Genomic DNA, 11,648 nt, shown 5'->3' with positions numbered 1-11,648 from the left:
CACACACAATAAGAAATAGTTTTACATCACAAGCCCAAGGCAGTGGCATTGGGGGTGTGACACACGCAGACACACGCATTGCCGTTTCCTGACCATGCCTTCTTCACCAGGGAAAGAGTACTGACAGTGTCCCATTCCATTTCTTCAACACCAGCTGCTGTCCACTATGTCCACTACACATAGGCCCACGGAGCCACACACTGCTCACAGCTGGAATCCCTGCTTTAGAGAAAGGGCCAAGAGCAGTGGCAAGTGTGCACTTGGGGGCCTCCCAACCTGAGGCACCCTCCTTACAGCAGCTCAAAGCCCCAGGTGCACCGTGGAGAAGAAAAAAGAATTCTCTCATCTCTCAGGATCCTGCCCAAGGCCTCTGCCTGAGCTGATGTGTACAGGCCTTAGCGAGAGGGACCAGTACTGGAGTTTCTGGGCAATATCCAACGTGACATACTACCTGAGGGCCACACTTGGGGAAGGAGGAGAAGAAGAGGGGAAAGGAGGGAGGAGAAGCATTGGTGAAAGAAGACAGGACCAGTATGCCAGCATGTTTACACCACAAACTTGTCATCTCAATGGGACTCCTAGTTTGGAGTTATTCCTTTCATCAGACATCAAGGAGGTTCTTAATCAACAGACTGACTCAACACCCAGGCTGGGACCCAGGGCCCTCAGACACACCATCAGATTCAAACACTTGACAGAAGTAAGGGTTTTTCTTTTGTCACTTTTTACTTTATAACCTTTTTGTACTATTTGAAATTTTTTGCAGTGTATGTGCACTACTTTTATAATTAAACAAAAACACTTAAGATGGTTTTTTAAAGTGGAGAAGTAATCACAGTGAAACATGAAATAGAATATCAACACTGGGGACAGGCCATCCAGTTGAGTCCAAAGCCCCACGTGGTCTGTTTCCCGCCTTTAATCGTCATGTAGCCTTTAGTCCTCTCACTCCACCCACAGGCACCTGAAGTGCCTTGAGTTGCTTTCGACCTCCTGCTGCCAAGATCCCTCCCAGGAACCTGAGAGGAATCCATTCAGCAAAATTAGGCTATTTTCCAGTTGTAGCAAAAACCACCCTGATAACCAGGCCCCACTCACGCGGTGCTGAGCACCCACAGAAAGAGGTGCACTGGAGGGTGGTGTGGAGGGTGCCACAGGGACCATCAGGGGCACCCCAAGTGCTACGGCCCTGCACAGGCGCTCAGGCAGGCACCTCACAGGGCAAAGGTGGTAAAGAAGACGTGCATCTTGGCCAGGAAGGTGGTGACAGAGCCCTGCCGCCAGAGCTTCATCTCCACGTCCAGGGCGAAGTCCCGGGGCTCACGCACTGACCGCTGCAGGTAGACAACACCGGTGTAGGCATTGAGCCGGCGTGTGCCGAAGTAGCCCTCCTCGTTGCCTCGGGTGATGGTGAGGGCAATGGTGTCCCCAGCAAAGGCGGGCATCGGGCTGATGCGAAAGATGTGAGCCGGCACCAGGAGACCAGTCTGGAAGTTGAGCTGATAGTACGTGATGTGAGCTGGCGAGCTCTGGCACTCCAAAAAGTCATGGCACGTGGTGCGCTCACATTTCCTGCAGGATGCACGGGGCTTGGTCAGAGAGCCAGGGTTCACGAACAACCATCCCGGGCTCTCCCACCCCTGCTGTCCACCATCCTGGACATGGTGGAGGCAGGCTCAAGGGCCAGCTGGCCCCAGCTCTGCTCTAAGTAGCCTTATATCATCTGCTAAGTCTCCTTACTATGCGGGTCTCAGCTTCCTCATCTGTAAGATATTTCCTTGGGAGGGTGGAGTGAGTTTATACACATGCAGCACCCACCACAGTGCCTGGCGCAGCTCTCGAGCAGCTCTGGTGCACCCTGTGCTTCCTCCTCCCTGCCTTTTCTTTACTGGCACACTGTCCACTGGAATAGATTCCCAGGCCAGAGTGTTTTTATTATTGCAATCATTTTTCAAATTCCTTTTCTTCTATTAATTGACTGCTTCTGGGCCACTTCCTCCTCTGAGTTGGGATGCCCTGCCATTTTTCAGGTAGAAGCCTCAAGACCAGCACTGCTGGATGAGGGTGGTGAGAAAGCCAAACCCTAGGGGGCCAAGGCCTCAATTTTTAAGCATAGCAACAATCTGACCTCATCTTGGCCCTCTGAGCCACCGGCACCTCCATTGTTAAATCAATATAAAAGCTCACTACTTCCAAAATGGGATGCTATTTAGGCACCAGAGCTCAGCAACTCTAGAGATCTGAGCAGAATTCTCCAATTGGCCACAGCACAAGGCCGGCACAGGAGCAACAGCCAGCAGTACAGACGCAGCATTTACGCCAGGCCATCCACTGTGTGAAACTCGCATCTTCAGTCATCTGATGCTCACACCAACCCACAGTGCTGCTATCACTCCCATGCTGCAGATGCGGCAGCCAGGACCCAGAGAAGGGAGGTCACTTGCCCAGAGTCGCCTAGGCATACTCCCTAAATGTCCCAACACACATGCACATGGACATTCCTCATCTATAATAATAAAAGCATAATATGCTAATTAGACCAGACGTCCTTCCAGACGACCTTCCGGACGAAGTGGGGCTGCGAGGGAAGCCCGGGTCCTGGGTGCCTGCCAGCGGCCAGAGGGAAGCCCAGGTCCCAGAGGGAAGCCCAGGTCCCAGAGGGAAGCCGGTGCCGGCAGCCGAGGAAAGAAAGGCCTATTCTTGAACGAATTTCGTGCATTGGGCCTCTAGTGTATAATAGTGGAAAATGTGAAACTGCCAGCAGGACAGCGTTAAATGAATTATGAACACATGCATGCAGGAAACACCATTTGGGGCAGGCTACATGCAGACACAAGTGCTGCAAGGCAGAGAAAGCAAGATGAGAACGGCTGAATGCACCAGGGACAGGGCAGCTGTGTGCACTTTATGTTCAGACCAAAGAGAAGATGGACACACTCCAACCAGTCGGCGACTGTATGATTTGTTAGAGGGGCGGGACAAAAACTTCGGTTGGCACACTTCCTTTGAAAAATTTTTTTTGGTTAATCCTCACCCGAGGATATTTTTTCCATTGATTTTTTTTTTTTTTTTTTTTTTTTTTTTTTAGGGAGAGAGGGAGGGGAAAAGAGAAAGAGAAACCAACATGAGAGAGACAAATGGATTGGTTGCCTCCCACAGGCACCCCAACTGGGGCTTGGGATTGAACCTGTAACCCAAGTACATGCCCTTGACTGGGAATCAAACCCAAAACCCTTTGGTCCACGGGCCAATGCTCTAAACACGGAGCCACACTGGCCAGGGTCTATTATTTGAATGTTTTTATAAGCATGTGTCACTTTTGCAAAATGTCCCTCGCTCTCTCCCTGACCTGTGCTGGGGAAGGCATGTCCATGGACAGGCCCACATGGTGTGGAGCTGAGACCTCCAGCCCAGAGCCATGTGATTGGACAGCGGACTCTGCAGCCCATGAGACCCTGAGCCAGAACCATCCAGCTAAGCTGTTCCTGGATTCCTGCCTTTCCAAAACTGTTTAAAGAATAACTGTTTGTCAGGTTAAGGTGCTAAGTGTTAGGATAACCTGTTACACAGCAATAGATGACGAATGTGGCGTGGATGTGAGTGTGTGAGAAAGACAGGGAGGGAGATTTTCTATGCACCTTCTCTTCATTCTCTAGACTCTGAACTTTCTGCAAGGTGCTTTCATTTGTGCCATTTGTGGTCAATTTGACCACAGACTCAGCAGTGGGGGCAGGTGAAGAGCAGGAGGTGGTTAAGGCAGGGCCCACGGCCACTGGCCTCGCCCCTGGGCAGCGTGGTGTCTGCAGGGTGACTGGGCCCAGGGCAGGGGGAGACACTCACGTTTCAGAGACTCGGATGTAGTTGGGAGGACACGTGAAGAGCAGGCAGCGGAAGCCGCCCTCGATGTTGTGGCAGGTCTCGGCCTCAGAACAGTTGTGGGTGCCCAGTGCACACTCGTCCACGTCTGAGGGGAGGAGAGGAGAGTTATGGGAGGAATTCCCCCACAGCTGGAGACCCTTGTCTGAATCACCCAAGCTGGAGGCCTGGGCCTCAGAGCAGCTCTTCCTGACTGCAAGACCACAGCTCACAGTTCCAGCCTGTGCCACTCACATCCCATCCAGTCCCCTCCATGCCCAGCAAGCAGCCAGAGGACCTGGCTTTAAAATGAAAAGTGTCTTTTGTCATGATTGCTGAGGGCTTCCCATGTTCCCAGTATAAACACTCTGGCCCGCCTATTGACACCAAGCCCTACAGTACAACCCCTCTCCTTCCACTCGGGCTACAGTTCTGCTAGACCCCTCTGAGATTCCCCAATGCTCTGACCCTTGTCCCACCTCAGGGCCTTTGCACATGCTGTTCCCACTGCTTCAACACTTTCCCCACATCTTCCCGTGGTTGGTTCCTTCTCATCGTTCAGGTCTCAGCTCAGGGTCATACCCTAAGGATGTTCTCCCTGACTATCCTGCAGTGGTCCTCCTCCCCCACCACCCTCCATTTCAAGCCATTTTATTCTCCTTGTACTGCTTGTCCTGCTCTCAAACACACCTAGTTATTTTGTATGTCTGTTCAGTTTCCACCCTCCCTGTCCTCAGTGTGGGCTCCAGGAGGGCAGGGGGAGAGGGTCTTCCTCAGTCCTGTGGTGCCCCCAGCCCAGCAGAGGGCCAGGCACAGAGCATGTACTCTCCATGTATTGTTGGATGGAAGTTCAAGACTCATCACTTGTAAATAGACTCCGAATGCACAGACACAAATGCCCCATAAACTGCACAGACATGCTCATGCTTCCTGTGCACATCGTTGGGCACACACATGTGCTTAAGCACACCCACACAGATACACACACACCTGAAACACACACACACATGAACACATGGGTAAATCTCTCTGAGGAATGCTCAGAGAAGCAAGCATGGGTGTAAGAGTGTGTGTGTGTGTGTGTGTGTGTGTGTGTGTGTGTGTTCCACAGGCGACCCATGGATCAAGTAAATGGGTTCCAGAGACCTTCCTGTAAAGATCAGCCACTCAGCTCAAAGAGCACAGCTTCAACAGGCCCAAGGCTGTGCCGGGTGAGGGCATTGGGTGCTGCCAGGCACTTCCCTGGAGGACTTCAGATTTGTTCTCCAGTCCTCCACACTGACCCCATTTAGGGATTTCTCCTCACCCAATCCTCCTACCAGCCCATTGGGATAAGAGTCACTGGCCTCCCAGAGGAGGAATTGGAAATCCGAGAGGGTATGACCTAGCTCAAGGTCACAAACAGCCAGCATGGCAGTGGGGGCTGAAGCCAGGTCCACCGGATGCCAAAATGTGGGCCCGAGTCATGATGCTAAGCTGACTCCTCACAATAGCAGCCACAGCATAAAAGCACTGACAGCAATAGCCAACTGGTACTCCAAGTTTACCACCTGATGTCCATTCAATGCTCAAGGCATGCCACCCTTAGTCACTCCTCTATCCTCAGACCCCATGAGGCAGGTGTGGGATCACCTCCCATGCACAGACGTGCTCAGGGTCATACAGCTGCGGCAGGGCAGGGCCATGGCTGGACTCCGGCCTGCTTCACTCTAGGCCAGTGATGGCGAACCTATGACACACGTGTCGGAGGTGACACGCGAACTCATTTTTTTGGTTGATTTTTCTTTGTTAAATGGCATTTAAATATATAAAATAAATATCAAAAATATAAGTCTTTGTTTTACTATGGTTGCAAATATCAAAAAATTTCTATATGTGACATGGCACCAGAGTTAAGTTAGGGTTTTTCAAAATGCTGACACGCCGAGCTCAAAAGGTTCGCCATCACTGCTCTAGGCCCTGCCTACCATGCTTCACAATGCAGACCAGCTCACACTATTCATCTCACCAAGACCCACTTTCCTCCTCTGCCAACTATGTCACGATCCCAATCTGGGAGAAAACGTGGCAGGTGGCCAGAGCTGGTGGGGCCAGGATGGGTGTGGCTGCTGCCCTGATGGTTCAATAATTGAATGTACACGTAGGAATGGCCGCCTCCTTTCCTCATTCTACGCTGCTGGCCACCACAGAGGAAGCAGGAGGTGCTGACCCTGAAGCCGGGTGGGGTGGAGCAGGAACAGGGTGGGAGCAGCTTCTTACTGTCTGCCCTGGCCCTACTGACAGATGTGTTCAGAAGGGACTTCCCCAGGACCCCAGGGTCCTTGCCCCTTGGTGCTTCCAGGCCCCTGGCATCTGTGGGGCTTTGACCCTGAAGCCTCTCCTGGAGAGCTGAAGCCAAAAGGAGAGCCAACAGGGCCGGACACACAGGGGCGCCACTGTAGCCCCATCCGGGGTGCTGATGCCACAGCAGAAATGCAGAAATGGGGGACAGAGTCAGTGGGGAGACTAACAGCATTGCTAAAAGCTAGCCCACATTGAGGGGAATGCTGGTAAGAGCTTCACATGCACTAAGAAAGCAGGATTCCAGGTTATTTTCCCCATGATTTTAGCTAATATTATATTCTGTGTATACAGGGTGGGGCAAAAAGTAGGTCTACAGTTGTGAGTAAACAAAACAGAGTTTACTCTTGCATTATTATTAATTATTGTATTATTTTCCACACAAATAACTGTAAACCTACTTTTGCTCTACCCTGTATATATGTATATATATATGTATATGTATGTGTGTGTGTGTGTGTGTGTATGTGTGTGTGTGTATATATGTATATTGGCAGAAAGAGAGACTGGAAGGAAAAACATCCAAATATCGGCAATAGTTGCCTCTCAGCTCAGTCGCATGGTGGAACGTTCAATGAGCACCTACCATGTGCTAGGCACCACTCCACATGCTAGCGGATACGGTCAAGGCCCTTCCCTCAGCACATGTTCCAGGGACGGGCCGAGTCTCATGCCCTAACCTCTTTCTTTCCAGTTTCTTATTCTGGAGAAGGACAGGTGCTGACATGGGACACTGGCCAGCACACACTGCCCCAGGCCTCGCTCCACTGGAACCCTAAGACTCAGTGCCTGGTCCAAGTCAGAACAGGACCAGGGAGCACAAAGGAGCATCTGCTCAGCTCGGAGGTCAGTGGCTGCAGACAGGGGCACCACATGGACATGACTCGGGAAGCAGACATGACCAGGCAGAACCAGCATTCGAGCTCTGCCTTGTCCACCTGTGACACAGACTCTTCCAACAAAACAGTTTGGACAGAAAATAAAAGTGGCATGAGTGGAGGACCTCCTGATGGTGGCTGACGATGCAGTTTGGACTACAGAGGAGACCTGCACCTCACCAGCTCTTTTGCATCTCAAAGAAGTGGGCCACTGGTTAGGTTGTGAGGGGACAAAAGGGCAAGACCCGCACCGCGATCAGATGCGCCTATGGCCAGCAGAGCCTGGGCCCAGGGAGCCCTCTGGTATAGCACAGGCACCTTGGACGTCTGGGCACTCCTCTGACCCTGGCTAGCGTGGGCCAGGGAGGAGGGGCCAGGGAGAGACAGTCTTGAATGTGACCAAGTTTTCAACCTGAAGTGCCATCAAGAGCAAAAGTCACTTGGTTCTGACAGCCTTCTTAGAAGTGACCACACTGTTCTTCCGTCAGGGATAGAGCCTCGATCTCAAGAATGAAGTCATATTCTGGGAACATAAAGTATTTCCCACACAGCTCAGTTTATGGTGGGTAAAATCCCTACCTTTTATGAAGTCTATACCAATTATTTTTTAAAAATTAAAAAGCAGAGTGGTTTGCAGCTAGGGAGACCCAGGTCAGCTTCTGTGAGTGAGCCCAGCAGGCCTCCAAGTCCTAATTTACCTGTTTTCTCTCAGAACCTTTTAATTTATTATTATTAATTTACATCAACCTACAGTAAGGAATCCTTTTGCATTGGAACTAAGGGCACACATGTGAACTGAAACAAGCCTTATGGGCACAGTGCACTCTGACCTACATCATGTCTATTTCACCCTACCTGATCCTATATCCTATTCTACATTAAACACACACACACACACACACACACACACACACACACACACGGTTGGCTGAGACCTATGAATTTGATCTCAGGATTCACTTATAGGCAGCAACAACTGGTCTAGCTCTGTACCCTTCCAAGCCTCAACCCTGACCCTTGGCCCCCCAGAAGCACAAGGAGACCAAAGCTGCAACCCAGGGGCCTCGAGGCTCTCAGCTCCACTGCCTGGAAAGACTTGGTCATGCATGCCAGGAGGCACAGGTGGCCATGCTCTGAGGAGCTGAGTGGTTGGTTTTCCCAGGGGGTTGCTAGTGCTGCTGCTATAACCTGCCCCAGGTGGATTCCAGACCATTCCACCTTGCGCTGGTCACTTGCCAGAATTTTATGGCCTCAGTATATTCCGATGGAACTAAAGATTATAGCTCTCCAACTTAGAAGATTAAATGTCACAGAACCTGGTTCCCCCTCCAGGGAAGTAGTCCCTCGATTGCACATTTAACAGGCGACTGCCCAGATCCTCTCTGCATGTCTCCAGTGCCAGGGAGCCCACTTTCTCCTCTGTATCCCTTCCCAGCCCTGCACACCTCTGACTGGGGAGTCTTTTCAGTATGTGGTTCTGAGATAAGCCTCTCTGTGATCCCTTTGCCAACACTTGGGGGACCCACCTCACCCTCTGGGCCCAAAGACCTGGCTGGCCTGGTCTCTGGATAGCATCTGGAACACTTGGGGACAGAGACTGGGACCCCTAAGGCTGTTCTTCTGCAGACTTCTCACTAGACAGGTCTCTTGTGTCTTTTAGAACCACCCACAGGATCTCTGCCCTGCTCCTAGGGCAAGGCCCAGAGCTGAGTCCAAGTCTGGAAAATTCTAAGCTGGGTCAAGAAGCAGAAAGATTGTCACCTTTCCCATCCCAGCCACAGATCACCAAAGGCACTGGCCATTCTGTACTTAAGCCCTTGGTGTCAGACTTCCAAGGGCACAGAATGCTGTTTGAGGCTTTCCAAGTCTGCTAGGGTCCTGGCTGAGGCTCTGGTGGGCAGGGACCCCTTGCTTACCCTTGCAGGACCTGCCGTTGGCCATCATGGTATAGCCCCACTCTGGGCATGCACACTGGTAGCTCCCTGGCACGTTGATACAGCGGAAGGCACAAAGGATGCCGGCACCCTGAGCACACTCGTCGATGTCTGCCAGAGAGAGGTTCACTCTGTGACACTGCCCAATGGCAGGGCCCAGCCACTCACAGCCATGTGAGCTCGGGGGTCCATTTTACAGAGGAGGACAATAGGGCTCAGAGAGAGGAAGAGACTTGCCCAAGGCCACACAGCAAAAACAGGACTCCCATTCTAGTGCTTGCTCCCTGGGGCTGCTCCACAAATACTACCAGCTAAGGAACAATCAGGTACCAAACACAGGTCTGGATGCATTCAACTGAACCCTTCATCCCACTCAGGTCAGGACCAGGTCTCCACTTTGCAGGGGAGGGGCCTAAGGTTAGACTCAGGAAGCATCTGCCCAAGGTCACACAGCCAGAGGTCACAGCGATGGGACTCCAACTCTGATTTGATGCTAAAGCCTCTGAGTGTCCTCTGTATCCCTGGCCAAGCAAAGACTCTCTGGAAGCCAGGTGTTCAGGGAAGGGGTGCCTCTCAGGAAGGGGCCCTGGGCAGAGCTGAGGTACCTGTACAGGTGTGCCCATCCTCGGCCAACTGGTAACCTTGGCGACAGTAGCATTGGTAGGAGCCATAGATGTTGGCGCACTCCTGGCTGCAGCGCTGGGTCTCACACTCATTCACATCTGCAGATAGACCAGCGGTGGTCACAGTGGAATCCCCTAACCCAGAGATGAAAACCAGACTCCAGGCTCACCTGGGGTGTATCTTGTGAGAACATTAGCTCCAGCCTCCCCTCGAGCAAATGAGGAATCAAAGGCCCAGATAAGGACAAGTGGCACACCTGGGGCAGGCAGCTGAGGCAGGGGCAGGGCTGGACTTACTATGGAGTCCTGGCCTGGCCTGCTGCCTTGAAGAAGCAGCCACAGGTTGGACTCAGATCCCTGGTCAGGAACTAGATGCTTCCCTACTGAGGGTCCTCAGCACATGGCACACATGGCTCTCCAAGTGCCACCCAGGTGCTAACAAGGAACCCCGCAGGCCTTTAACATCAGCCACTGCATGGGGGAGGGGAGGCACAAGTGCTGGCGTGCAGGACAATGTGAGCGGAACAATGAGTGTGTGACTGAATGAAGGGTCGCCTCCTGGCTTAGATGGAACATGGACTGGACTCTGTGGGCAAGATGGGTCTTTCATTCACCCAGCTAAGAACTGCTGGCACTGGGCATGTCACTGTGAACAAGAGGGATAAAGTCCCACTGATGTGTGTTGCAGAGGAATGGAGGAGAGATGGAGCTAATTAAATGAGTCGGATAACCAGTGTGTCAAAAGGTAGCAAGTGCAATGGAGAAAGAGCAGAGAAGGAGGCAGGCACTGTGTCTGGGAGGGTTGCAATTTCGAAGCCATGTGGGCATCGAGGGAAGCATTCCAGGCAGAAGAAGGTACAAGAGCAATGACCCTGAGATGGCACATGGCACTTGGCGCATGCGTGGTGCCCTCAAGGAACAGAGCGGAGGTGGGTGTGGTCAGAACAGAGTGATTAGAAGGAGTGGGAGGAGGGAAATCAGATTGGGCAGGGCCTCCCAGGCCACTGATTCCCATCTAGATCCTCAGGACCTCACAACACACAGAATGAATGAATGAATGAATGAATGAATGAATGATCTCTGCCAGGCTCTGAGCTTCCAGGCCCAGAGGCCACACTGGTTTCATCTCTGTAGAGCCTAACCTGGGCAGACATCAGCTAGTAGAGCAGTAGACAAAGGGCATTAGGTAGGGATGGGGTGTGTGAAGGCTTAAGGGCCAGAAAGTGAATGAATGACCACAGCAATGCCTCGGAGGAAGAGGCCGCATCCCTACAACACTGTGCTGCCAGCCAGGCACAAGGAGGTGCTCACATGTGATTATAATACAAATGAATGAATGAGTGAGAATGAGGTCAAGTTTAGCAGTACATTCAAATGCTGTCTGATGCAGCTGGGCCTGGTCACGCTCCTCTGTCCTGGCCAGGTCCTGACCCAGGGCAGGGCCAGCTCCTTTGCCAGGCCCAGTGGTCAGGGAGAGGTGCACAGCTTCTCCAAGGGTCTCAGCAGACTCTCCTTCCCAGGAGGAGAGTGAGGAGGGCTGGGGAAGAGTGCCGGGTCCGGTACCTTTGCAATGCTTGCCATCAGCAGCCAGCTGGAAGCCGGAGGCGCAGGAACAGCGGTAGGAGCCAAGCGTGTTCTCGCACGTGTGCTGGCACAGGCGGCCAGGGGAGGTCCAGCATTCATTCACATCTGTGGGCAGGCCACGAAGGCGGGTGGGCAACTCCCAGAAGTTGTCTCCCTCCACCCCCAGTATAAGAGGGGGCTGGAAGAGGGATCCAGGGACCCAGAAGAGATAGGGAGAGAGCCAGACAGAGAGGGGGGAGCAAGAAGACTGAGGACAGGGGAGAAAGGCAGTGAGAGTGTTGGAGGGAGACTGGAGGCAGACAGAGGGACAGATAGACACAGCAAGGGGCAAGAGAAGAGGGCAACGGGGACGAGGCTGAGAAGAGCAGAGGGAGCAGAGCCACGGCTAGACAAGAGGCAGGAGAGCAGTCAAGCCCAGAGAGGTCAGGGTGAGG

At 52.5% G+C, this 11,648-nt stretch overlaps 1 protein-coding gene across 5 annotated transcripts in view; it reads right to left on the bottom strand.

Moving 5' to 3' along the window:
• Nucleotides 1-691: 691 nt before the first annotated feature.
• FBLN2 (fibulin 2) overlaps nucleotides 692-11,648 on the bottom strand; it is a 99,153-nt gene continuing 88,196 nt past the window's right edge. For 4 of the 5 annotated variants that reach the window (XM_005886622.2, XM_014533638.1, XM_014533640.1 and 1 more), the window contains 5 exons: nucleotides 11,194-11,319; nucleotides 9,613-9,729; nucleotides 8,990-9,118; nucleotides 3,841-3,964; nucleotides 1,200-1,572 (listed from right to left, as the gene is read on the bottom strand). In XM_005886622.2, coding sequence (XP_005886684.1) covers nucleotides 1,215-1,572; nucleotides 3,841-3,964; nucleotides 8,990-9,118; nucleotides 9,613-9,729; nucleotides 11,194-11,319 — 854 coding nt within the window. In that variant the 3' untranslated portion in view covers nucleotides 1,200-1,214. Of the gene's footprint in view, nucleotides 1,573-3,840; nucleotides 3,965-8,989; nucleotides 9,119-9,612; nucleotides 9,730-11,193; nucleotides 11,320-11,648 lie in introns of all 5 variants that reach the window. The other variant, XM_014533641.1, reaches the window with a different exon arrangement.

The sequence above is a fragment of the Myotis brandtii genome, unplaced genomic scaffold (assembly GCF_000412655.1).
Source record: "Myotis brandtii unplaced genomic scaffold, ASM41265v1 scaffold995, whole genome shotgun sequence".
Taxonomy (NCBI): domain Eukaryota; kingdom Metazoa; phylum Chordata; class Mammalia; order Chiroptera; family Vespertilionidae; genus Myotis; species Myotis brandtii.
This window is presented reverse-complemented; position numbering and strand designations above follow the sequence as displayed.